Source organism: Salarias fasciatus, chromosome 10, assembly GCF_902148845.1.
Source record: "Salarias fasciatus chromosome 10, fSalaFa1.1, whole genome shotgun sequence".
Classification (NCBI taxonomy): domain Eukaryota; kingdom Metazoa; phylum Chordata; class Actinopteri; order Blenniiformes; family Blenniidae; genus Salarias; species Salarias fasciatus.
This window is the reverse complement of record NC_043754.1, coordinates 26516692-26544357: the sequence shown is the minus strand read 5'-3', so window position 1 is coordinate 26544357 and position 27666 is coordinate 26516692. Positions and strand designations below refer to the sequence as shown.

General features: G+C 47.9%; 1 protein-coding gene across 2 annotated transcripts in view; it reads right to left on the bottom strand.

The window, feature by feature from the left end:
* The window catches only part of tmem132e (transmembrane protein 132E), a 381572-nt gene that overhangs the window by 95670 nt on the left and 258236 nt on the right, over positions 1-27666 (bottom strand). The window contains exons 1-2 of one of the 2 annotated variants that reach the window (XM_030100149.1): positions 2921-3095; positions 1551-2493 (exon numbers count right to left, since the gene is read on the bottom strand). In XM_030100149.1, the coding sequence (XP_029956009.1) occupies positions 1551-2493; positions 2921-2999 (1022 nt within the window). In that variant the 5' untranslated portion in view covers positions 3000-3095. Of the gene's footprint in view, positions 1-1550; positions 2494-2920; positions 3096-27666 lie in introns of those variants that run through there. The other variant, XM_030100150.1, reaches the window with a different exon arrangement.

Here is a 27666-nt window from a genome sequence, read left to right as displayed (position 1 = left end):
TTTGTGGGACTTTTTGGACAGTTTTCTAGAGTTTTTAAGACTTTTGTGTTGATTTTCTGGAGCTTTACAGACATGTCTGAGGGTTTGTCTTTAAGAATGAACACTTTTCATGAGGATTTTCTGGAGTTTTTAAGACTTTTCAGATGATTTGGGGGATTTCTTTATGCCATTCGGACTGTTTTCTGGAGTTTTAAAGGCTTTTCAGAGGATTTTCTGGAGTTTTTAAGACTTTTCTGATGCAGTCTCTGCTTTTACTTTTCCATGTTCCAGCTGCACGCCACCTGACGACCGGTCATTGACTCTCAGCTGGTCGTAGATGTGAGCCTGTGGTTTCAGGTCTACCAGCGGTGACAGAGGTTCAGGTTTGTGTTCTGAACGTTTGTCCTTTTCTACCTGGATTTCCTCACAGTGTCAAACAGTATTCCTTCAGTCTGCAGCGGGATCAACGAACCAGCGGCTCCATGATCAGCTGCTCTCAGCTGCACTTCTTCCATCTCCGGACTTGAAAAACCTGGACGACCGTGAAGGAGCAGCGGCGGCTCTGCTGACGTGTGAAGACCGAACGGCGGACGGCTGTGATTAAGCAGAATAATCCCAGGAATGCGAGGAAGGACGTACAGTAAGTGATGTTTGTGGAGGTCGACCGGGAAGCAGGTGATCGCCCAGCAGTGTGAAGCTTTCTCTCTTTGTCAGCGGAGTGGCAGTGGAGTGAGGAGTTCTCTGCTCCCTTATTATTTTCCTCATCTGAACCACAGTGAAGCTCAACATGTGTTTTTTAAATCAGGATTTGTTCTCAAGCATTAGAGTTTGAATACTTCCACCTGAAGACTCTTCACAATATTTCATTTGAAACACTTTACTTATTTTACTTATTATTCACTTACTTTACCTATTTTATTCTTTTCTCTTTTGAATGAGCTCAATAACATTGTTTTTGTCATTGATTAAATATCACAGTTCACTTTTATCATTTATTATATCTCATATATTTTCCTTTCACCCCATTCTGCTGAATTGATGAGAGTTAGTGAAATTAAAGAGTTTTATTTCACTAATTTATTTTGTAATGCTTCGTTGATTTACTGCAACATATTCAAATTATTTTTTATCAAATGTATTAGTAAGTAGATTAGTAAGTAATTGTATTAATATTTATATTTTACTTAATTACACATAAATTAATTTATTTTAGATTTTACTCAAGTATTTATTTTAAATTAATTCAAGATACATGAAAGGATACAATCATAATTTTGTTTATGTCTGTTTTTAATCTTTTTTTTCCCCCTTTTTTTACAAATGAAGACTTGGTGCTGTCCTCAAGGTTTCCACTTATCTGTTTATTGGTTGTTGATCATTTTCATTGTGTTCCTCCTCACCACTTCCTTTCTGAGACTCAGTCTAATAATCCTGATATTTCTCGTCAGTCTGCGTCGATCTGGATCAGTAAGGTCTTCCTGCTCTCCTCACCCCTGCAGGAGGTCAGGGACGTGGCTGAGGGTGTGTGTGTGTGTGTGTGTGTGTGTGTGGAGGAGGGCGGGGCTTCTTACTTGAGCGTGAACTGGTCGATGGTGGAGTTGGGCATCAGGTAGAGGAAGATGCGCAGCGTCTCTCCGGGCCTCAGCGGCTTCTCGGGCAGCCGCAGGAACATGTTCTTGTCCAGCTGCTTGTCGGCCAGCAGCTGCTCCTGGCCGGCCTGGTACAGGCTGATGCTGCCGATGCGCAGCAGGGGGTGCTGCGGCGGGGGCTCGGGCCTGGCGCCGGCCCCGCCCCCGGCCCCGCCCCCGCCGCACTCGCCCTCGGCGTCGGGCTCGTGCAGCGTGTAGTAGAGCTCGGCCTGCAGCGTCTCGCCGCCCAGCCCGTCCAGCAGCGCGTCGCCCGAGCCTTTCCGCCGGCCCAGCGGCGCCACGTTGGAGTTGAACCAGGACGCCGGCAGCTCCAGCTGCGCCAGGCACTGCGCCAGGTTGCCCTTCATGCGGCAGGACGTCTGGATCTCCCGGACGTCGCGGAAGGCGTGCAGGCGCACGCAGGGCAGCCGGTCCTGGGCCTTGAAGTCGTCCCAGTCGCGGCCGGCGATGTAGAAGAAGACCTGGAGGGCGGGGCTGTTGGAGAAGACGCGGGCCTGCACGATGAAGGCGCGCACCTTCCAGCTGACGGTGAGGCGTCCCGGGACGTCCAGGGCGCCGGCCGGCTGCAGCAGCTCCTTGCTCAGCGCCTGGTCCCGGGCGAACGGCCCCAGGCTGATGTTGATGGCGGGGAGCTCCTTGGTCTGGAAGACCACGAAGCTCTCCGAGCGCTGCAGCGGGTGGCCGCCGCCGCCACCGCCGCCCGGCGGCCCCGCCCCCTCCGCCTCCCGCAGGAAGAAGGCCAGCTGGGCGTTGGACATCTTGAAGGTGGCGGGCAGGTAGACGGTGGGCGGAGCCAGACTGGACATCACTGCTGAGGAGCTGAGGAGCGAGTCCGAGCTGGTGGGAGGAGTCCTACCTGCAAGAGCTGGAGGAGAGGAGGAGGAGGAGAGGAGGAGGAGGAGGAGGAGAGGAGGAGAGGAGGAGGAGGAGGAGGAGGAGTGTTAGAATCACACACTGAACCTTCATGTTTCTCAATACTTTGAACAAAACAATAATAAAAGAAAAAAGCTGAAAGAACTAAAACAAAACAGAATCAACAGACAGAGAGGCAGCTGAGAAACAGGTGAACTGAGGATTTGAAAGGATGAGGAGAACACACACACACACACACACACACACACACACACACACACACACACACACACACACACAGATCAGATCCTAACTGTCTGCATCCACAACACAAACAGTCTCACATCAGCTCTTTATCATCTTCACTCTAACAAGGTGCACAGCATCTCACACACACGCTCACACACACGCTCACACAGAACTTGTTGAGTGTGACATACTTATGAGAATCACCCAGAGCTGAGCGCACACACACACTTCCCCGTGCCCATGGTTCAAAGCCCACATGAAAAGTCCCATATTCCAGCAGCAGGCTCATTGATCTGGAGGCAGAATCCCAGAATAATCCAGCTCTTAATCCAGCAGAGAGGAAGGAGAGGCGGACATGAGGCTCGGCGGCAGCTGGACGATCCGGACCGGGGGGGACGGGGGTCTGGGCTGGTCCCGGTCTGCCCCTCGCTCTGCTCCACGCCAGTTGAAGCCCAGACTGAGTGAAGCGCCCGGCGGTGGGACGGACGCTCCCTCCTCCTCCTCCTCCTCCTCCTCCTCCTCCTCCTCCTCCCTCCCTCCTCCCCCTCGGCTGGTTGGTGGGCCGTGACAGGAACTGGAGACAAAGCCGTGACGCCGCCCCATCTCGCCACACCTAGTCTCTCCTCCATAATCACCGTTTTAGCTCCGGGTCACGGCTGAGACGCTCACAGGAGACTCCGCTCCATTCAGCCTGCCTCTCTGGACGTGTTCGGGCTCATGTGAGTGTGTGTGTGGTGTGTAGGGTGTGTGTGGTGTGTGTGTGGTGTGTGTGTGGGGGATGGATGTGTTGCTTGAATGCCTCCAGGCAAAGAGAGAGAGAGAGAGAGAGAGAGAGAGAGAGAGAGAGAGAGTAGGAGAGGGAGAAGGGGAAAAGGGAGGGATTAGGTAAAGGTTATTGATGAATTAGCCGAGCTCTGCACCCCCCACCACTGCCACCACCCTCCTCCCTCCACCCCCCCACCCCCCCACTCCACCCCCCTCCCTGAGAGATCCAGGAGAATGGAGGGAGGACGGATGGGGGAGGGGCGCCCCTCACATGTGCCTGGAATTCCCATAATAAAAGAGAGAGGATCCACCAGTGTGTGTGTGTGTGTGTGTGTGTGTGTGTGTGTGTGTGTGTGTGTGTGTGTGTGTGTGTGTGTGTGTGGGCTCCGTAAACTGAATGGCAAACACAGGGGCGGCGATACACCGTAACCCCCCCAAACTCATAAATGAGCAGTTTGAGCGAGACTGAAACAACATGGAGGAGCGAGAGAGAGAGAGAGAGAGAGAGAGAGAGAGAGAGAGAGAGACAGAGAGAGGGAGAGAGAGAGAGAGAGAGAGTAGCTGTTTCCATGACACTTCTTAGCAAAATAAAAGTAATATTTCAAATTCCACCAGTGTAATTTGTGACTTGCAGCCGTTTGCAGAGAACGGCGTTTCACTCATGAGATCTAAATCTCGTCCCGCGAGACTCTGCTTAGCGGAAACCAAAGATACAAAACGTTCAACTCTTTCTCTGTGAAATGCTGCTGTTTGCAACCAGGGACGGCGGTTTTATCCGTCTCCAGACGCACGGCGCCGTCTTTCCTGGAACGGACTGGTGTCGTAACGTCACGTCCGCCGACGTGGAAATGCCAAAAAACAAGTGTTTCATAGAGAAGCATCGTGTTTCATCGACGTAGTGGGAAACGTGACGGATGAACCAGGCCTCCATCACGCCGACCAAATCACTTCAACCTCCTGGAAAGCTGGAACGCAATAAACGTTCCATCGCTGGCTGATTCAGCCGGAGAGACATTCCAGTCTGATACAAAGCAAGAGAAAACAGCATTGTTTTTGTAGCTAGCTAGCTATGTAGGCTAGGATAACGGCGTTTAGCTAGTCCAATGTACTCTGACACATGGGTAGTTTCATTTTAAAAGCATTAAAAACCAAAATATCTTTAGTATTTTTCCACAAATCCATGTTGGATTGTCCGAATTTTCAAGTGTGAAATTCTGCCGTTTAGCGAGTGTTAGCTACAGAACTGTGATCATAATGAACGTGTCGCTTCCTGTTTATGTGGCGTCTTAAAGGCGTCTGTCTTATGTTAGCATACCGTTAGCACTAGCGTGTTCGTGAGCCGGGTTCACTTCAATGGACCGGAGGTGTCAATGAAGCGTTAGCCGCGGGAGGCGTTGGCGCTAAGCCCGAGGAGGTCACCTGACCGCTGCCCACCTAATCCCGGCTCACCCTCCAGGCGCCAGCGGCTCCTCACGCTGGATGTGACCGAGCCAAACAAATCCTCGGCCCCGTGCCCTCAATCCCAGCAGGCCTTATGGCAGCGTTTGAGGAGGTGATTATGGACGGGGGGCACGGGGCAGGAGGGGGGCAAGGCTCTGGGGGTATGGGGGGGGGTCGTGGCTCTGGGTGGGCTTCAGGGCCACAGATGGGTTGTCCACAGTGACATCTGATCGCCCTCTTCCTTCATTTCACCTCCTATTAGTTCAGTTCAATCCACTTCCTGTTGTGCTCACATTATGTGAAACATCTGCTGCGCGTGTGTGTTTGTGTGTGTGTGTGTTTCTGCATATGCCTATATGTGTGTGTTTATGTGTTTAAATAAGGGTTTTAGTGTAATTACACTCTGATTTCATTAAATGTTGATTAATGAAAAGTTTTGGCCAAATTGCAGATTGATGTGATACAGTTTCACTCCACAGATGAATTAAATTATATTTATTTAATTATTATTATTTTTTAAAAGGGTTTGTTTTTGCAACTTATATTTTCAGTGACAATAAAACTGACAAAAAAAACTTTACCCCCAAAAAGAAACTAACTTCTTTTTTTTAGAGAGGAGAAATATAGATTTTGTCTTATTTGTTAATATATCTCATATTTTTCAAACCATCTTTTAATATTTTTCATAAATTTTTTGTAAATATGTTTTAGCTCATGAAATGAAACGATATTTTCTCCGGGGTGAGCTACAAGATTCCTCTGAGCATTATAGGTAATAATGGAAGATTTAGTATTCAGAGTATTTTTTTCTCAATTTTGTGAGTCTTCTGAGATTATTCCTGTGAAATTAAAAGAGTTTAAAGGAAATGTGAACTCCTACCACGCTGAATCCCTCACATTAGCGGCGTTAGCTGCTAATAATCAGCCGTGATAATTCAGTGTTTCCCTCGCTAGAGAGGATTTAAAGCTTCATTTTGGGCGAGTCGGCGATGCTTCCACGACGTTAGAGGTTAGCAGAGCTCCTGTCTTCCAGCTCTCTGAGTGTTCCGGAACAGAGATGTTCCAGGCAGAGGAGGAACCGGAGCGCGGCGGCGCAGCAGAGGGAAGGTTTTCCGCTCCGTCCCGCCTTCGTCTTTTACTCTGCTGCTTTTCTGGCGGAGGAAAAGATCCTTCTCAATTCAGCAGAAACGAACCGGAGAGGCGCTCTGCGGCCTCTCAGTCGACTCCGGGACTCTAAACGCTTCGGTGTTTCAAGTGAAAACGCGCCGTTGTCAGTTCTTCTTTTTAACAGAATGATTCAAAGCAACACCGCCGTGTTCTGTCGCTAGCGTAAACACGCTGACTCAGGGCTAGCTGCGCTGAACTGCAGTTTCCGAGCTTAAATGTGTCGAGACTTCTTCACCGTCAGCTGTGTTTGGCAGGCGACCGTTCATCCTTTCATGAAGCCAAGCTAATGCTAGCCTTAGCCAGCCTGCCACACCGGAGAAAATCCACAAAAAGCAGCCTGTCCTCGTCTTCCCAACAGGTGAGCCCGAACACAGAGGTCGCAGATTAAATCAGATTATTACACATGTCGCTCCGGGGCAAGTAGTTCCTGCCGGGATTAGCGGAGAGAATTTGACTTGAAACAGACAGATGTTACAGAAAACAATCGGACAGCGCGGTTTGGAGGAGGGGGAAGTATTAAAGCACTGAATTAAAGCCACATCTGAGGTATTCAGAGGAAACCTAAACTTTTCACCCCGATTCCAAATAAATTCCATTAAACAGAATCAGTGCGATCCTGTTTCCGTCCGTACCGAAGACCTCTGTACTCACATAGTTGTAAATGAAACCTGTGCTATTTCAGCCGAAAATCTACAATACTGAACACATATCTCAGCTTTTTATTGATGGAATTGAACCAATGGTCAATGTTCCATGAAAAAATGTGTTGATGTTAAAAGAAAACAACGAAGAGCTGCATTTTCACAGGTGAAAGAGCTTATCTTGGAATAAATTAGGTAAATTTGTCATTTCAAAAATGCAGATGTTTCCTGATTGTTGTTTGTTTCCTGCTCTGTGGAAGTTAAACACACCACTTCAGTCTATTGTCTTTGTGCAGCTAATCAAGTAACGGCTCAAATATGGAAATTGGTTTATGCTGAAAGATGACTGGAGAACACATGAATTGATTAACACTGAGTCTGAAAGCTGTTTTTAACAGGTTTACAAATGGATACAAGAAGCTCAGTCTTTTTCAGAGATGCTCTTATTGTGGCGAGGAGCAGTTCCCTTCACTGGCCCCCCACCACTTTTATTTGAGGACTTTTATGTACAATATTTTCTCTGTGAACTCAACTCTTGGAGAATGATTGAAGCATCTGCAGGTTGATTTAAAGGTGATTTACCGTGAACAGAGAACAAAAGATTTACATGTCTCAAATCTGATCGTCTGTGGTGAACAAAGAGAAACGATGCCACTTCCAGCAGGTCGTTTCCATGGAAACAGAACCCAAAACACACAGAACGTTCATTCAAATGATATTGATGCTCTTATTTTTTAGGCCCATTTAAACAGCAACAACTTCAAGTGAAAGTGCAAAACTACAATAGAGATCCGACTCACTGAAAACACAACTTTCTAAAAACATCACCCACGGGGGAAGTTTTGGGAAATGATTCTTGAAACGAGCTGTTTATTGGACTGTACCTGCACTGCAGCATTGAGGCGGTTGCCTCTTAAACACACTTGTTGGTATTCTGCCCGTCGTGTGTCCACAGACATCACCTGACCTTTCCAAGCAGCTGGCATTTAATCTGTGGAACGACCGCAGAGAACGTACAGATGGCCGCATGTACGACGACGTGTATGTCAAGCGTGTTAGCATGCACGCACTTCTCTTCGCTAATGCTGGCAGTGGAGCGCTGAACACTGGGAAGATACAGCCGGGAGGAGGAAGCCAAAAGGAAGGAGGCTCCAGAAGTTTGTCTCACGTTTCAATCAATCACTTCCTGACCCCTGAGGGGGGAGGTGGGGGGTGGGGGGGTAATCTGGTCAATCTACAAGATTCCAATTAGTGGAGACAGAGAGTTTTATCTGCTGTAATTGAGGGTGATGAGGTTGGTGCGTTTCCACATTAACGTCAGAGCGAAGCCTTAACGAGCAGCAGACTATCGCCGGTGTAACGTCACCACTGGAAACTGGGAGGGTCCAGCCGGACCGAGGCATCGATCCCTGTATGAGCTCGTAAAACCATCTATAATTCATACTCGGAGTCGCCCGGTGGTCTGGAACAGTCTCAACCTGCTCCCAGGTGATCAGCCGGGACGTGGTCGCCTCCTCACAGGAAGGAGAGCCGACTCCATGATCCCGTTTCAGCTCCCTGGCTTTCAGGCAAACTGCCTACAAGAGTTGTGATATTTACCTCCCAGATTAGTGAAAAGCAAAGCTTCAAATGGAAGCATTGTGCAGGTAAAAGGTTTTTTTTTCCTTTTACATCTCGCCTTAAGAGCTCTGAGCAGCCCACGCTTGTTTTTCTCTCCACTTGTTTCCTCAATTTGAGAAGCGATGCGAACTCTACAGGAAAGAAAGCTGAATAAAACCTGTCATCTCAAACAGAAGCATGCGGCCTTCTCCAGCTGATGAAAAGTTCATGTAAAGTGAAGAAACGGTGTAAAAAAGCAACATCATTTTCTCCCTCCTTTCATTCAGCTCTCAATTGTCTTAAAAGCTCTGAGGGTTTCTCTGAACACATACTTAAAATCCTTTATATCAGCAGCGTTTACTCCCGGAGGCAGAAGTCACTTTACCATCAGATCTACGAGGCTTTAGAGAGAAACACTCGTTTGAAACGTGACAGCCCACGCTGCGTTGCCGTGGGAACGCAACACTTTGTTCTGAAACGAAAATGCGAAAACGCCACACGTAAACGTGGCCGAGCGGCTCAAACTCAGGAGACGGGCTCCTAAAAAGGTCAATCGATTCTTGATGAAAATGAATTTTAAAGGAGATACTCCAGGTTTGCGGTAAGCGAGTGTGTGTGAGAGTGTGTGAGCGCGCCTGCAGCCTGCGGTGTGTCGGGTCACATTATGACAGCATTAATGCTGTTCTGAGCCGAGTGGCCCGCCCTGCCTGACCTCCCATCGATCCCTCGGCTCTGACAGAAACAAATGGACTGCACAGGTTCAGGCCGGCGCTGGCTTCAGAACGAAGACGTTCTATCATCATCATCATCATCATCATCACTTTAATGTCCCGCTGTTACTTTCTAATACATGTAACACACCTGTTCCTGCCTTCTGCAGTCAGTCGGGACGCAGGTGTCTGAGACGAGGCCGGAGCGCCGTCCATCCTCTGATAGGTCATATCCACTCCGCGGCTCATTTCATTAGCAGAGCTTATTTTCTTGCTTGTTTTAAACTCTATTTTTACCCCTTAACACCACTTCCCTCCCCTTCACAGTCCCATTACTTCTGCTATAACCTCATTTCCCCCCCAGCGATCAATAAAGCTTCCTCCTTTTCTTATTTTATGGCGCATTATAGACATTTTAATCTAAAATGATGACATCTCTTTAAATGAACGGGCCAGACTTTTGAAATAAGCCACGCATCCGTGAAGTGGACGAGGCTCCGCAGTGATTCCAGAGAGAGAAAATATATCGAGTTCCACCCATAAAGACCGGCGCTCGTCCTGCATCACACTCAGCTCAGCTCAGCTCCACGTCGGTCCATCATCTGGCCCGTCCGCCAGCGGCAGGACAGCAGACAGGACAGCGGTGGGATGATTTGGCCGAGGTCCTCCTCACGTGGACGCTGCGAAGGGCTCAAGCCTTTGTGGCTGTATTGAATGAGCGTGAGTGTAATTAATGATACATTATGCTGATTTGTAGGCCATAGACGGGCTCCTCTCATTGTGTCTTAGCGGATCGGGCAGCGCCGCTCTAATTGCAGCCCGTCGGGGATAATAAAGCTCCGCACAATGTTGGAACGGGATCCCACGCCGGACAAAGCTCCTTTTAATCACCATATATGTTTTCAGCCTTCCAGCTATTGACACATCTCAGGCAGATTAGAGCAAAACTGCAGAAAAAACCCAGTTTATTCCGATCCAGAGGTCCGCTGGAGAACAGGAAGTGATGAGACTATTGATGAAACGCTGCTGATCAGTCAGAACGCCTTTATAACAAGTCAAAGTAGAGAAAAGAACAGAGTGGAATTGTTTTAAATCCATCAACTCCACTGGAGTTCACAAAGACAGATATGAAATGACTGCATGTAGCTAACGTACAGCGTTCATTTAGCTCCTCCCGCTTGCTGAAAGTGGAAGATGGGACGTCTGGGACATGAAGTGACGCTCTGGTGTTTCTATCAGGTCTGCTGTTATGACTGATTAGAAAGTAGAAATCAGGCACGGATGGATGGATGAATGATGGATGGATGGATGGTTTATGGATGGTGGATGGATGGTTTATTGATGGATGGATGAATGGTTGATGGATAGTTGATGAATGGATGATGGATAGATGGACGGATAGATGGATGATGGATGGATGGATGGATGATGGATGTATGGATGGATGGGTGGATGGAAGATGGATGGATGGATGGATGATGGATGGATGATGGATGTATGGATGTATGGATGTATGGATGGATGATGGATGGATGGATGTATGATGGATGGATGTATGGATGGATGATGGGTGGATGGATGATGGATGGATGGATGTATGATGGATGGATGTATGGATGGATGATGGGTGGATGGATGATGGATGGATGGATGGATGATGGATGTATGGATGGATGATGGATGGATGGATGGATGGGTGGATGGATGATGGATGGATGGATGGATGGGTGGATAGACATGATGGATGGATGGATGGATGGATGGGTGGATAGACATGATGGATGGGTGGATGATGGATGGGTGGATGGATGGATGATGGATGGATGGATGGATGGATGATGGATAGAGGAATCAGTGTAGTTCATCAGCTCAGTGTCAGTGCAGATCTCTTTAAATCCTGAGCCGTAATCATTAAATGGTGATTAAAAAGCTCTCCGGACTTCCTCTGTCGAACAACTGTTAATCTTAAACATATATGAAAATTGATATGGAATCAGATGTAATACCAGTAATTATGATCTGACACACACACACACACACACACACACACACACACACACACCAGATTTGCAGAGCTAACCTCTAGCCGCACGCTTCATCCATTTATCCTAATTCCTGTGGATCACGCTCCATGTTTTACCTCAGCTCACGAGCTGTAAGCTCATTTTAATGCAGCGATGTTTACAGTATTAAATGGATATTATCAACAAGCAGGCACGATATATATTGCTCAAAAAAAAGGTGAAGTAGGTTTTTTTTGCTTTAAGGGGATTTTCTTTCCCTTTCTACTAGTAGAATGCTTCATATTATTAATAATAATAATGAAAGAGCTGAGGCTGGATAAAACTGGAGATTTTTTTACATTTTCAAACAGGGCAGGATTTACTTGTTTATTCTGTTCTGTATTGTGGACGGCTGCAGTGCTTCACACTGTCAGCGCCACGTCAACGCGTTGTCGGAGTTTCTCCGTCAACACGTTCGGCTCGTCTCCTCACGTCCCGTCTGGTTCCTGTCGTCACATTTAAATACAAATATGACTGAAAAAGACAGAAGGAAATGAGTGTGCAGTGAACATCTGGATAACTGGAGCCGAGGCAGCACCGTCAGCGCTCTGCAGGTTGACGCTGAAGGACACCCGGTTTCCCACACAGCCTCTTCAAACACACCGAGGCACAGAAAGCCCCCCCCCCCAGAGAGGTTTCTCCTCACACGCTTCACCTCCACTTCCTGTTTGCACCGCAGGTCTCAGGTTGAGGAAACACCGCTAGAGGAGACTGAACCACAGCCCCCTCAAAGACAGCTCTCTGATGTCTTGTTGTGAAATCTGTCAAAGCTAGCCTTGAAAACCCACCTGCTCCGTCTTGCAGTTCATGTTTCTGCCACCGGGTGGTGTATTGAGTCGCTCTGAGAAGCTCTGAGCTGCTTCACGGCAACAAACAGATGAGTTTATTACCAATTAAATCCAGAAGAAGATTAAAATCTCTGAACGCCTCGCCGCCGCCACCCAGTGTCCAACAGAGCGCTAATTCATTCTCCGTTCACACGATGTCTCCAAGTGAAAACGGAAAACTTCTGTCGCTTTCTGGGTGTCAGTTGACAAAACCGTTTTTGAAAACAGAGAGACTGTGGCGTACAGGGTTGGGAGGGTTACTTTAAAACTTTAATATGGTGCAATTACAAGTTACCTGTCAAAAAATGTAATCAGTAACTTACTCCATTACTTCAAGTAAAAAGTAACATACCAAATTCCTTTTAGATTCCTTCACCAGCAAACACAGAAAATAAAGACAGACAAATAGTGTGTCGTCCTCACGGCGTATTGACGACTCCACAAGCTAGCACTAATTGCTCTCAGTGTTCTGAACTCTGTGTTCAGCCCCAGTTAATACCAACAACATGACCTTTAACCTCTAACCTGCTGAGAATCTGACTTTCTTTCTTTCTGACTCAGGATCAGTTCTATCTGAGGTTAGCTTACTGCAGGCTAGCAGGTTACTGACAGGCTAGCAGGCTAATAGCACTTTAGCTTCACACTATGGTGGTGTCGCGGTTTGTGCCGTAAAGTGTCACAGTGTCGGTATACGTCACGTGTGTCTGTTGTATTTCTGGTATATTTTGCTGTTACATGTAATCCATTACTCCCCAGCCCTGGTGGTGTAAACACTACACTACAGACGACACCACAGTTCTGTGTGCGTCTGGATGCAGCGCAGCATGAAGAACGTCGGAGACATGACCTGATTTAGCATCGCGCCCCGAAAACCAGCTGAAAACGTTAACGGCCTCTGAATAAGTCATGAAACAAATAAGATTTCTTCCTCAACAGCAGCTTCTGACTCCACAACAGCCACTCCATTCCACTCGATGGCCGAGCGTTTTCCAAAAGTTCCACCTTGCGAGCTGTTTTCAAACAGATGTGTTTCCAGTGACTCTCAGCTCTGTTTCCATGACAACGGGCCTTAGCCAGTGTAAATAAAGTAATTTATGGGTGATCAGCTAAATGCTCTGTCTACCAGCATTAACTCATGTCTTATTTTTTCTCCTCTCCACTGGCAAAATGAAAATGAGAGCTGGATGCGGCTGCCGGGAAAAGCTGCGGTGAGGGAATCTGATTGGTTTGTAGACACGGGTGCCGTCTGCAAAGAGGCCGCAGGCTGAGTCAGGTTCCATGTTTCCACTGCCTGTGATCATTAAGTTTCATGGCCTGTGGGGGAATCCTTCTTCCTCCTAGCTCTCACTGGTGTGCATTTCATTTAGCCACGCTATTAACGTTTCTGTAACCTTTGTTTGTGCAGTGGGCTGAGTGTGAAGCACTTCCTCTCCGAGTGATGACGCTGCTCTTCATCTCATGGCTGCAGGCTCATTTCTCCACACTCAAGGGACCTGCAATGGGATCTTCCAGCTCGGTTTTTACACCTTTTACTGCTAAAGCAAACAAAGCGACAGAGTTCTGCAGCTAGAAACGGGAGAGGGCAGAGTGCTGGACGTATTGTCGAGGTTGGAGCTCGTTAAGCTTGTGTTTCACGAGGAAGAGGTAACAAGAGTCGGGTAGACTTCTGCAGTATTTCAGAACTCAACGAGGCCCAAGCCTTCAAAACATCATAGGCATTAATTACTATATGGACACTGATACGATTTCAGATTGTAAGATGGAAAGATGCTCAATAATCTGGATGTTAGTTCATCAGCAACTGTAGTTTCATTAAAGTAATCTATTACTGCAGTTGAAGCTGTAGCTCCTGAGCTCAGTGTTGCCGGTGAAGTCTGACTCAACTCACTTGATGTAGAAGCAGAACATTCTGGTGAAAATGTTCGTCTGTGCCAAACGTAGAGAGAAGCTGAAAAGGCAGAGTGGACATGTCTGAGGACTGTCTCTGGACAGTTTGAGGTGCCGCCTGTGAGGAGAGCAGGGACACAAGTGTTGAACAGGCCCGCCGTTGTTTTCTTCAGACCGGTAACTGTCTTCCACACACTTCTTTCTCTCTGCTATCGTGCAGAATATCACATACAACACCGGAGTTCTGCCACATTTCTGAGCAAAAGACACTTTTTTTCCACCACATTTCTCCAGATGGAATCCAGTCAAAATGAAGTCAGCACAGCTCAGTCAGCTATGTAATTTTTCTATACATACACTAACTTCATGAAAATTTGGGACTAAGGACATGTGGATGGAGGAATTCAAGTCATGAACTGATCAATTGCTTTGATTTTCCAACAGATTTACACAAAATTACAAATTCTGGTCCTGTGTTACCTGAATACCACTTTCAGTGTTTTCACCAATGAGTGTGTGAAACAACCCAGCTGACCTGCGATGTGACTGAAATCAGATGAATCCATGAATTTACCAATGTGTCCTCACCATGGAAACCACTTGCTTCTCCAGACTAAGTGCTGCTACTCAGAGGAAAATGAATTTTAATGAGACAAATGGAAAGTTACAATCACTCCGAGATCCAGTGACGTGAAAAGTCTCAACGTGGATCAATGTACTGAATGTGTTCCATCGATCCTGCTTAAAAACACTTGGCTGTGACCAAACGTGACTAAAACTGACCAAACGTGACAGAATGTGACAGAATGTGGCCCAACAGGATCCAATATGACCAAACGTGACCCAATATAACCAGATGTGACTGATCCTGACTGAAACTGGCTCAACTTGACTGAACGGGACTGAATGTCTTGGTCACTGTCTTGTCGTGGCGTTCCCTGGGGGACCGGTGGTGAGCGCCGTTACCTTTAAGAACTCTTCCTACAACGACACGGTGCAGAATACAGTCTGGTTCTTCTGGGAACATGAACGGCGCTTCATATGGACATCAGCAGGGTCCACCCGGATCAGACTCATCAACACTGAGGATTGTTTCACCTTCTGATCCACATCAGTGGTCTTCAGGTCTATTGGGGGGGTTGAGTGAGCCCGCTTACTGTCAGGACCCCCCTCATACTGTCAGGACCCCCCTCATACTGTCAGGACCCCCCTCATACTGTCAGGACCCTCTCGTACCGTCAGGACCCCCTCCAGCCGCTGTAGGCCCCTCCAGTGAATGCCCCCCAGGATTAAAGGACATCTTTGTTTCAGCCGTCCCTCATATCAGTGTCACACAAACACTTCGGTTTGGTCGCCGTGGAGACGAGTCAAACAGCTCGCCGCAGGATCACCATAACAACGACGTGAATGAAACGAGCGTCGGGAAAAACACTTGTGGACAAGTGGAGGCTTAAAGTTTAGAGAGCGGGAACTGGAGTCCCACACAGGGGAACAGTGTCTGTCCTCCGGCGGAGGATTACGAGGACAGACTACTGCGGCTCGCAGGTCCGGACGCTGGACAGGAGACGAAACGAGGGACTGAAACCACTGCAGCGTGAAGGAAACACTGAGAAACTGAACCGCTAGCAAGGAAACAGCAACAGTCATTAACAGCACACTCAGAAGGAATGTTTCAGTCAGATTATAGAGCATCTTCCTCCACTGACATTCAAATAATAATAATAATAATAATAATAATAATAATAATAATAATAATAATAATAACAATAATAATAATAATAATAATAATAATAATAACAATAATAATAATAATAACATCAATAATAATAATAAAACACAATATCTCTAAGATAATGATATCTGTGAACACATACCACACTTTCTTAATGTACTCTGGGGTTTTCTTATTGAACACATTTCCCATCGTTAGCGCTCGTCGCTGTAATCTGATCATTAGCACGTGTGTGTGTGTGTGTGTGTGTGTGTGTGTGTGTGTGTGTGTTCGTGCTGGATGCTGCTGTGAAACGCTGCGTGGCGGCTTGTTGGGTCGTCACATGCGACGGAGTCATCCCGCCGCTCTTCAGGGCCACTTTGGACCCTTGAAACATTCACATTAATCTGAAAATTGCTGCATGTAATCCTCTCCCTGAACTTTCCCATTAAGCTGTCGAGCAAGCTGACATTACTGGCAATCAAAAGAACAGCAGCGCGTTCCGGCCGCACGAAGCCCGCCGCTGATTTATCACCCAGCCTGCTGCAGCTTCGCGTCTGCATGCAAACACTCACGGCTGCTCTGCTGGATTAATTCTTATCAAGCTAGAGAGAGAGAGAGAGAGAGAGAGAGAGAGAGAGAGATTCAAAATCAAAATTTATAATGAACTAGAATATAATTATTTTGTAGGTAAAAGTTAAAATCCACGCCGCTCTCAAACAGGACAGTCTGAGTTTGATGGTTTGATGGTTTGATGGTGAGTTCAGACCTTTTCATGTTTTATTGATGTTTTTGCTGTGAACGTTGGAGCTGCTGGTTGTGAAAAACGCACATGCTGCAGAGAACAACACACTCCGAACATTAACAATGCAGAGCGGGGACGGCCCGCCCGGCTGGATAGCTGTCCATCCACTGAGCATGTGCAGCAACGGCCAATCAGATCAGTCGTATTTTCATTTGTTTCCACGGCGACGGAATAGGAGTCGTGTTTCAGCACCGTTGTCACTTTTCACTGGAAACATTGTCATGACAACAGAGCAAAAAAACCCACACTAACCTCACATTAAACCTTGGATAAGTGAAAGTCCAATGGCTTGATGCATTTCTATAAGCGGGAAATTGATTTTCCTGAAATTTGCTTTGAAAATTTCATTTGTTCTTCCGGCTTAGTTGAAAGCAGATGGAATTAATTTGGATTCTGTCTCATTTCTTTGCAGTAAAACAGAAAACATTCAGATTTATCTCAAAACTCTTTATGAGACTCTGGAACTCAGAAAGCTCTTTCCCTTTAAAACCAGGTGACATAAAGTCATGAAGTCCATATCAGCTGAGATTGAAATGGAAAAAAATTGAATTTGCTGCTGACTGAACTGATTTTGATCAATGAGTTTTTCGTCTCCATTAAATGGAAAGCGGCAGAAGCATCCGCCACATCGGGCTCCGCTGCTCCTCCACGCCTGCAGGCAGAACATGAAGACTCGGGAATAAACACGGAGGCCAAATGCCGGCTCATGCAGACTGTGTCATGAATTCAATAACGCGCATGAAGACGAGGACGGGGGGAATCGTTTAGGACAAATGACAACATGTGAAGCCTGGTTTCCATTAGTGGGGCTGAAAACAAAGGAGCTCTGTGATAATGTGCAGGTAGAGGGTTAAAGTGCAGCTAATTACAGAGAACAAAGCTCCGATCGGGCGGTTCGAGTGATGATCGTACTGTTAGCGCGCCGCAGGCTTCACTGTGGCCACGCTGAAATGAAATAACAGTCAGAACAACAGAGATTTAACCCTTGAATGGAGGGAAGGGTTCATCTAAACCAGGAAACAGAAGAAAAACAACATGTGTTTAATGAGAACGAAACAGAAAATATCCTGCTTCAGTTCGTTCTGCCTCCGAGTCACTGACTCCTCTGTCTCAGATTAAAGCTGTTTGTGGAAATGAGGTGAAGACACCTCAAGGTGTGTCTTCAGATTCTGCCTGTTTTTCAAACTCTTCACAATATTAAAGGATGCAACACTGTGGAGAGAGGGAGGGAGGAGGGGTAGAGAGAGAAGAGCAGCTGGCCCTCCATCACTTTTACCTGCTGACTTTTGTTGTTTCTGACAGTTTTGACATGAAGACATTAAAGTGAAGAGCTGCTTGATGTCAAAGCTCTTTATTTTAATACAATATTGAATCAGATCTATTTATTAATGCAGCTAAGTTCAGCATGTAGCAGTCCAGGTCCTCCATCCTCTCTCTGACTGGTCTACTGTTCCCCAGCTTCAACTGGAGCGAATGAAAGGAAACAATTGAAAGTCGCCGGCGAGAGAAGATTCTTCCGTGATCCGCCGGATAAAGAGAAATAAGCGTCGGCATTAAATATTCACCAAACCCTGACATGTGGATGCTCATGTTTTATTGATTTGCAGCAAACAATAGTTTTTCCTTCTGCTTCTTTGACTTTAAAAGCACTCAGAAATGAGGAGAACTCTGGAAGAAGGAGCGAGCAGGAGCAGAGTGACGGAGTTCTCCCTCCAGAGCTGTTTGCCTCCGAAGGTTAACGCGCCGCTCGTGAGGCTAATGGACGGCGGCGCGGCCCACTTAGACGCCGGTGTGGGGCTGCGCTCGCCGTCTGGGGAGACATTACGGCTTCGGGTTTGAAAATGGATCGGCACGCCGAGGAGATTGTTTGTTTATGGATCAAACGGCCGGGAGAAAACAGCCTTAAGTGGAGGACAAAGAACCCGAGCTGCACGGAGCGGCCGGAGAACGCCAGCTGCAGCATTGTTCTCTAATGGAGCTGCAGGGAAGAAGTCCCGGCTTCCTGCTTTCTGACCGCGGCGCTGCTCCGCGCCGCAGACGGAGGACGGCCGACCAGGCCTCGAACAGCTGGCTGCTGGTCCTCTGCTGCTCTGACGGCGGATCCAACCACACGCTTCTGTTTGTTTTGCAGATTTGTTCATTATTGTGTTGCTTTCAGGTGTTTCTGCACTTTATTCCCACTCTGCTCTGCTTGTGTAGTTGTGCTGTGACTTCTGCAGTCCTTTTCTAATTCCATAATGCCTTATATTAGTGTTGCAGCTTTTACACTGGAGCTGCAGCTCTTGCTTTGAGCCAGCTCTCCTCTGTGCCTTGCAGCTTGTGGCTTCGCTGCCAGGCCACGGCAGACTCCAGACTCTCGAGTGTGTGCTCTCAGCTTGGATTCAAATAGACAGAATTTCAACCACTATTTTACAAACTTCACCATAAAGGAGAACGTAATTGAGACACCACGGCCTCCATCTGAATCTTGGAATGTGACAACAGAACGAGATGTTGGAGACTAAGTTAACGGCACCCCAACAAACACCAATAAATCTAAAAAAACTAACAAAAAAATGTCAATGCTGCCGTTTGGAGGAATATGGAAATGTGTCCAGGTTGGCAGAGAGTGGTTTTTTAGAATGTATTTCTGAAACGAAGCCTCTCTCCTCTGTGCTGCCGTCAAAGGCGTTAAATAAACACCGCTTGCAATTTTGTCAAAAGGATTACTCCGGCTGCGGAGTGCTGCAGCTCCACTCCCTCTGTCAGGGTGAGAAAACACGGGAGCGGGAGATTAGCGGCGGCAGCGTCCAGAGGCCGGCTGGGCGCAGAGGGAAGCACCCCGGAATCTGTATGTCGATACGGTGAGAAACGAGGAAGTCACAGCTCATCACCAGGCTGTCACACCCAGCAGGCATTTAGCACTTAGCACTTAGCATTTAGCAGAGGCCATGAACGCCAAGCTTCTTACAGCTCAGATGCCAAAAACGCAAATAAAGACTGAGTATATATAGGCTGTCTTTTTCGATTTGAAACCTGTATTTGATTGTAACTTTATTTTGACTTTATTTTGAAAGACAATCCGAATTCTGTGATTGATGGCGATTGAGAAGCCAAGTCTTGGCATCCCTGATACAGATTTATGCTTCCGTGGTTTGACCTCTTCCCCACACTGGTGCCTCAGAAACAACATTCTTGTGTAAATTGCACCATTTCTGACTCTGTAAAGGTGAGACGTGTTCAGAATGACAGACAGGTTTGTGTTCTTTAAAATTCCAGCAGAAACCAAATGAGCAGCTCTGGAGACTGAACTGACTGACTGTCTGATGAGCGTGAGAGTCTGTCCGTGATCCAGAACAGCAATCAGTCTGCCATCAATACCAGGACTCCAGCTGCAGTGGCCAGTCTGGAGAAATAATAAATCAACAGATTTCAACCTATTTCACACAAACACACACACACACACACACACACACACACACAGGTGAATAATGTGCAGCACAAGGTCGGAGTCTTGTTGCCTGAGCACTTTGCAAACAGTAATTCTGCTCCTGTTATGCAAAAAAAAAAAAAAAAACTGCTTTGCTAGCTTAATCTTCCCGGTCAGGGAAAGATTAGCCTGTGCTGTTTCCTCCTGCCCATGATAATGAAAAGTGTGACACCAGGCGAGAGAGCGGCGCTGAATACAGGATGAGGAAACACCGACCCAAATTTGTCCTCTTATAAGCAAAACGCAGGACTCGGTGAACAACATCCATCTGCTGCTTCGCATCGTCTTTTTCAGTTTCCACTGGAGTCTCAGCTTCACTTCTCCTGCACACACACACACAAACACACACAGCTTCCAGTACGTCTGGTCAGCCTGGTCTGTGTTTACAGGATGATAGCAGCGTCCAGGTGTCTGACCGCCCCGGTCCGTTCACACACACGTCACACACCTGACCTCGGAGCTGAGGTTCCACGCACAGAAAGCTCATTCCGCCCGCATGTTCTCCCATTTGTTGGGTCGTGACCCAGACGTTCAGGTGGAGGGTTGTGGTCCGGCCGGTAAACAGAGAGCTCAGCTGTCTCTTCGCCAGCCGAGCAGCACAGCAGCCTCCATATCAGGCTCCGGTCAGTCTAATCGGAGAGTCTTCACTGGACTAGAGCGACATCAGAGGACACCGGGACGGGAGGTCTTTTAATGAGAGAACCAAACGTTCATCACTACCACCAGGAACCACTCCAAGAGTACCTCTCAGTTCAAGATGCTGGTTTAACTTTCGTCCAAGACAGACAGATCAATCATGCACCTCTACAGGAACGTAGAACTTTTCTAGAGCAGCTGGAAACAAACTGGAGCACGAGAGGTGTCACGCCCTGTGCCCCTGCGTCCTCGTGGAGGCGCTGGGGTCCTGTTCTGTTTGTCTGCCCTCATGTTCTCCCGTCTCGTTAACTCCCTAATGTCCCTCACCTGCCCTGCCCTGTGTTTAAGTCCCGTGCTCCAGGTGTGTCTTGTCGGCTCCTTGTGCGTCTGTCTGTGTGCCTCCATGTTCCTGCCTGCACCTCCGCTCCGTTTGCCATTTTGTTCCTGAGTTCCCGGTTTTCCTTGAGTTCTGGATTCCCTTATTTTGGACAAACACTTTTGTACTCCGCCTGGCCGCCTGCGCCTGGGTCCTTCCACCCCGCACCCGTGACAAGAGGAAGACAAACACTCCAGAGAAAGGATCCAGAATCAGTGGTCGACGCCTTCCAACGTCGGATCTCTACAATCTTCAAGTTTTCTCATCTTTAGGTGAAAAGAAGCGACCAGGAAAGGTGAACGAGCTGACAGCCAAGCTGACAGTCTGGACACTTTCAGGTCAAACTAACAAACATGAGTCTTCGTAAAGACATCTGCTGCTCAACGGCAGAGAACGAGCAGGAACATTGCAGCTGATAGCGGAGAGTCTGCTGAGTCCTGAGCACAACCCAGCAGATGCTAACCGCTTGAGGATCAGCTAAACGCCTTGGAAGGTTCCATCTGAAGCTAGGTTTACACTTGCACGACTTTTTGCCACGATGTTGTCGTGGCAAGGCGTGCCAATCTGGAGTCACGAACCGGCAGGCTCCCACACCGTTCACGATTAGGTCACGCACATTTCATGACCAGTTCACGACCAGTTCACGAATGCGCCCATCAGTGTCGCGAAAAGGCACGATGCATTCACGACGCATTCACGCATAGTTTGCGCATAGTTTACAAGCTTCCCGCATTGGCACGACGTGGTTGCGTGCAATTACACACTTCATATAAAAAGGGGGCTTCCCCAGCCCCGGGTCGTTGTTGGATTTGCTGTGGAACAGACGACATGCCGAATGCCAGACGCCGTCACAGAAGAGAAGATCCTGTACCTGCAGCGGCTCTGTGTTGAAGAGCAGCAGAGCAGGCGCTGCCTGGGGCCCCGAGCTGAAGGGGGCCCCGACGGACGGCTGACATCAGTCAATTTCAATGACAAATTAAAGGCGCTACACTTGATGCTGCAATGACAGTGTGTCCAAAATCCCCCTCATGGGGCCCTTTTCCGGGTTCTCGCCGGTGGCCACAACTGGCAGCATCCTCCCGCATTGTCCCGACGACATCATGCACAGTTGACGCATAGCTCACGGCCCGTTCGCGATATTTTGTCATGACCAAAATTTTGAACATTTCAAAATTCTCGTCCCGACATGGCACGCAGTCACGACAGGTTTAGAATCAGAATCAGAATTGCCTTTATTATCATTGTAGCATTTAGATACGAGATTGTGCCGTCTCCCTTTTGTAATTAATTAAAAAAAAAAAAAAAAAAAAAAAATAAAAGACAATAAAATATACATATATGTACATAATAAAATAAAGAACATAAAGACAGGTGTGTATAAAGTGAATGAGGTGCAGAGTGTGTGGATTTTTGGCCTATGCCCCGTTTGAGTTCACAGAGCTGATAGCTCTGGGATAAAAACTGTTTCCGAATCTGCTGGTCCTTTGGCGCAGTGACCTGTAGCGCCTACCAGAGGGCAGCAGATCGAAGAGGTGATGGCCAGGGTGGAATGGGTCTTTGATGATGCTCCGAGCTCTACTGAGGCAGCGGGAGTTGTAGATGTCTTGGAGGGAGGGCAGAGGGCAGCCGATGATCTTCTCTGCTGTCCTCACTGCCCTCTGCAGCCTCTTCCTGTCTGCCTCAGTGCAGCTGGAGAACCACACCGTGATGGCGGAGGTCAGCAGACTCTCTATGGTGGAGCGGTAGAAGGACACCAGCAGCTGAGTGTTCAAGTTCTCCCTTCTGAGTACTCTCAGAAAGTGGAGTCGCTGCTGGGCCTTCTTCACCACTGCCGTGGTATTCACAGTCCAAGAGAGGTCTGCTGCGATGTGGACACCAAGATGCTTGATGGTCTCCACCCTCTCTACACGTTCACCGTTGATGAACAGGGGTGGAGGGGCAGCTTTGTTTTTCCCTGAAGTCCAGGATGAGCTCCTTTGTTTTGGTGGTGTTCAGTGTCAGATTGTTGGCTGAACACCACCCTTCCAGGTGGAGGACCTCGTCCCGGTAGGCTGCCTCATTGTCCCCTGATATCAGGCCTGGACCGTGGTATCATCAGCGAACTTGATGATGATGTTCTCTGGATGAGCAGGACGGCAGTCAGAAGTGTAGAGAGAGTAGAGGAGTGGACTCAGCTCGCCGCCCTGAGGAGAGTCCATGCTGAGAGTGGGGTGGATGACAGATGGGGACCAAGTTTCACACGCTGTGGCCTGTCTGTTAGAAAGTCCTGAACCCAGGCCCAGGTGGGGGGTGGGATCCCCAGGCTGAGCAGTTTGAGGATCAGGGTGTCAGGGATTATGGTATTGAACGCAGAGCTGTAGTCGATGAAGAGGAGCCTGGCGTAGGTGTTCGGGTGCTCCAGGTGGCTCGGTGCTGAGTGGAGGGTGGTGGTGATGGCGTCATCTGTTGACCTGTTTGACCGGTATGCGAATTGATATGAATCCAGGGAGGGGGGAAGGCTGCTTTTTATGTGTTGCAGAACCAGTTTTTCAAGGCACTTGGTGATGACGGGGGTCAGTGCTACGGGTCTGTAGTCATTGAGGCTGGTTGTGGAGGGCTTTTTTGGAATCGGGATGATGGTTGCTGATTTCAGGCAGGTCGGAACAACAGCTCGGGCCAGGGACAGGTTTAAAATGTCTGTAAAGACCTGTGAGAACTGGTGAGCACAGGCCTTCAGCACTTTCCCAGGTACACCATCTGGACCGGTTGCCTTCTTGGGGTTTACTGACCGAAGCATGCGTGTGACCTCCTGTGTGTTCAGTGTCAGTGGGGGGACACCGGAAGCTGGCAGGGGATGGGGCTGCAGCGGTGAGGCTGTGGACTGTGCTGGGGGCTTGAAGCTGTTCAGCTCCTCTGCAAGTGCTGCATTTGGGTCACTTGGTGTTACAGCACAGCCTTTGACGCTGGTGATGGTCTGGATGCCCTGCCACACCTGCCGAGGGTTGTTGCTGCGTCGGTGATCCTCTACCGTCCTCTTGTAGTCCCGTTTGGCCTCCCTGATACCTCTCCTCAGCTCAGCACGAGCAGCACTGTAGAGAGCTCTGTCTCCAGACCTGAAGGCTGCATCTCGGGCTTGGAGGAGCATGCAGACCTGGCTCGTCATCCAAGGTTTCTGATTTGGATATGTTCTGATGGTCCTTTCCACCGTTACATTCCCAATACAGAACTTGATGTAGTCCAAAACAGCTTCGGTGAATGCCTCCAGGTCCTCATGGTGGAAAACCTCCCAATCAGTAGCCTCAAAACAGTTCTGGAGTTGGGGGGAGGGCATCCTCCAGGCCACCAGGCCAGGTGCTGATGGTCCTCATTGTGGGCTTTGTTTGCCGACAGTGGGGGGTGTAGGCTGGGGTGAGAAACACTGGGCACGTTTACATGGACCACGTATAACGGATATATTGTACGTGGAGCGGATTGTAAAATGTGTCATGTAAACGACCGAGTGGATCCGCTTCACTCGGAGCGGATTGCAATTTGGAGCCGATTGTATGAGGTGGTCTACGCCGATCGACAATCCGCTCCGTGTCCCTTATAAACGAGCCTGACAGCGGAGCGGATTGTACTGGGGGAGTGTTTGTTCTGCGCATGCATGTAGTGACGTGTGACGTGCCAGTAAACGGGAAGCAGCACAGTCAAAAAACCAGCAGAGAACGCCACGGTGGTTGAAAAACACTTTTTTAGTAAAAAACCCCGACAGAAAAAACATTGGAGAGGCGAGATGGAACCAAATCGCGCAATAGCGAGTTGTATAAAGAGCTCTATAGCAGAATACAAACGATCGCCGGCTGGTGTTATGGATTAACTGGTTCCCGTGTTAACGAATGACGGCAGAGGTCTGTGTAAACACATTTTGATTACAGCAGTTGTTAAAGTAAGACTCACAAATGACTTTAAACGTATACACTCACTGTAACTGTCGATAACCGACGTTCGCAAGAACGACTACATTTTTCAATCATGTATTGGTCACAAGTTAACACGGGCACCAGTTAATTCGAAACATCGACACGCGGCGCAGAGGCAGAGCTCACAACGAGACGTGCCGCTCGGAGCAGCGGTGCTGCAGCCAGGGGAGCAGCCGCTCCTCCAGCAGCGTATCATGGACTTTTGGGACATTATTTGAGCAGATATCAGCAGATAAAAACTCTCTGCTCGGCGCTGAGGACTGCTGCTGCGGAGCTAAAGACCTGCAAGTTCCTCGTGAGACTTTATGCGCATGTCACAGGACGCTGTATAATCCGCTTCACCAAGGGTCCTTGTAAACAAGGATTCATCGTGGATCACTTCATGAATACACTCCGTTTAATACGATTGTTTACAATCCGATTGAAAAAAACACCCATGTAAACTGGGCCAGTGAGAGGTGGTCGGACAGGCCCAGGTGGGGGAGGGGGATGGCTCTGTATGCATGTTTGATGTTAGTATAAACATGGTCCAGAGTGTTCTCCCCTCTGGTAGGACAACTGACATGTTACACACACTTACACACACTTCACACCACTTTACGAGTAGTTTGCGACTCGATTCGTGCCAATGCGTGCCACAGAATCGTTGAAGTGTAAACCTAGCTTGACACTCAGCTGTATGAGGAAACACTGATCACAACCAGGAAGTGAGCGGTCTCACCTGGAGATCCTCACCGGATCATCTCCAGCGGAAATGGTGAACATGCTGCTTGCAGGAGGAATACATGATCAGCACAGTACTGCCAATCACAGGAGACCTCAAACAGGGCATAGGCCAAAAAATCCACACACTTTGCACCTCGTTCACTTTATACACACTTATACACACTCTTTATGGCTTTTATTTATTTTATTATGTACATTTATGTATATTTTATTGTCTATTTTTTATATTACAAAAGGGAGACGGCACAGTCTCGCTGTATCTAAATGCTACAATGATAATAAAGGCAATTCTGATCCTGATTCTGACAATCTGACCAATCACAGGAGACCTGAGACAATCCGGCCAATCACAGTAGACCTGGAACAGTACGGCCAATCAAAGTAGACCTGTGACAATACAGCTAATCACCGGAGACTTGGGACAGTACGGCCAATCACAGACTCAGCTCGTCCATTTTAAAGAACCAGAGACAGAATCCAGTCCAGATGGAAGCTCGTGCTGAGAACCTGGTGTTTTGGATCACATTAGAAGTGGTTGGAGGTGGACCGGTGGACAGTTGGAGGACGTCGTCTGAGATCTGTGTGAGTTTATCATCTGAGGAGTAGCTCGCCATCAGTGTGAAGAGCTCAAACACCGAGTGTGTGTCCACTGCAGCACAAAGCCAGCTCCGGCTGCCTCCACTCGTCGGGCTTGGCCGTGCCGCTCCTCTCTGAAGCGCGGAAGGAAAACGAAAGAAAAGACCCCATTCTTCAGGAGTCCAGCGTCTTCTCAAGCACCAACTGCCGGGAGCGTCCCGGCCAGAGGAAGAGGAGGAAGAGGATTTCCACGGAGCAGAGCTCTGGCGCTCCATCTGCCAGGGAGGAGGACGTGGCGGCAGAGTCTCCGGCTGGCGGCGCGTCTGTCGAGAGGAAGTTCAGCGCTCGGCGGTTTGACTTTCTCTACCCAACCAGCTGGGCGGTGAACTTCAAAAACTAAACAAAAACACCAAAACAATACAAAAGACCTGTGGTACTGTAAGGTTTCTGTCTATCCACCCATCTCTACTGTCTGCTCTCCTTTCATATTACATCTTTTTTATTTTCCTCCGGTGGGATTTACCAGCCTACATATACTGTACATATCTATACATATATATATATATATATATATATATATATATATATATATATATATATATACATAATCTAAAAGCTCAGTATAATTCTGCCATTTGTAGCTGGAGCTGTTTGTGGTATTTAAAAGACATCAATCAAAAAAAAAGTCTTTATTCCTGTAAATATACTCTTTGGTAATATCTTCATTTACTTTCATATTTATGAAGTTGTATCAGTTTTCCCTTAATCCGCCTGGTGTGTGATTATTATTAAAGGTTTCGCTTTACAGACGCTTCAGTCCAGGAAGATAAAGGGAATAAATGTTTCAGAAAGTTGAAGAAGTGCGAGTACGTCTCAGTTTTCCAACATGGAAACGTGAACCTGGGTCCAGATGCAAATTGGAGGAAAGGAAATATCCGTGAGTCTCGGCTGTGATGCCCTGAATGTAATTTATTCATGTATTCAGTGTGAAATTATTGCAGTTCAGGTTTGATATTAGCGGAGGAGCATGTCATAGCAGGAATATTTCCATCAGAGACGCACCGGAGAGCGAGGCGATATATCTCACCGCCATCTGACGCCTACTCCGCATGCTTACACAAACATGGACTGACAGGGTTTGACACTTCTCCACCGTTCCGAGCGGAAAAGACACTGTTATATCATTACAGCCAACAGGTTGCCGATGCGCCCGGAGAATAATTCGTTGGTGCACGCTGCCTCCGCTCGCCGCGGCGTGCCCGCTCGTGCCTGGCACGTCCGACCCACCTCGGGAGATTTGGAGGCATGTGGGGAAAATAAAAATCCGAAATGCATGATGACAGCTGAGCATCATTTCAGGATGCGGATGCTGCAGGTAGCTGAGGAAACAGCGTCAGAGTGTCGAGCTCTTCTGAAAACTGATATAAATGTACTTTTGTGGAGAGTTTCTAAAATGAGATCCTGCAGACCGGACGCTGAGTTACTGGAACTATCAGCGCCTGGTCAGCACAGCAGCAGAGGCAAGTGAAAACACCAAACTGTCATTTTCAGTGTCTGTTCACACGACAACGCAACGCAACATACTCATTTCTGAAACG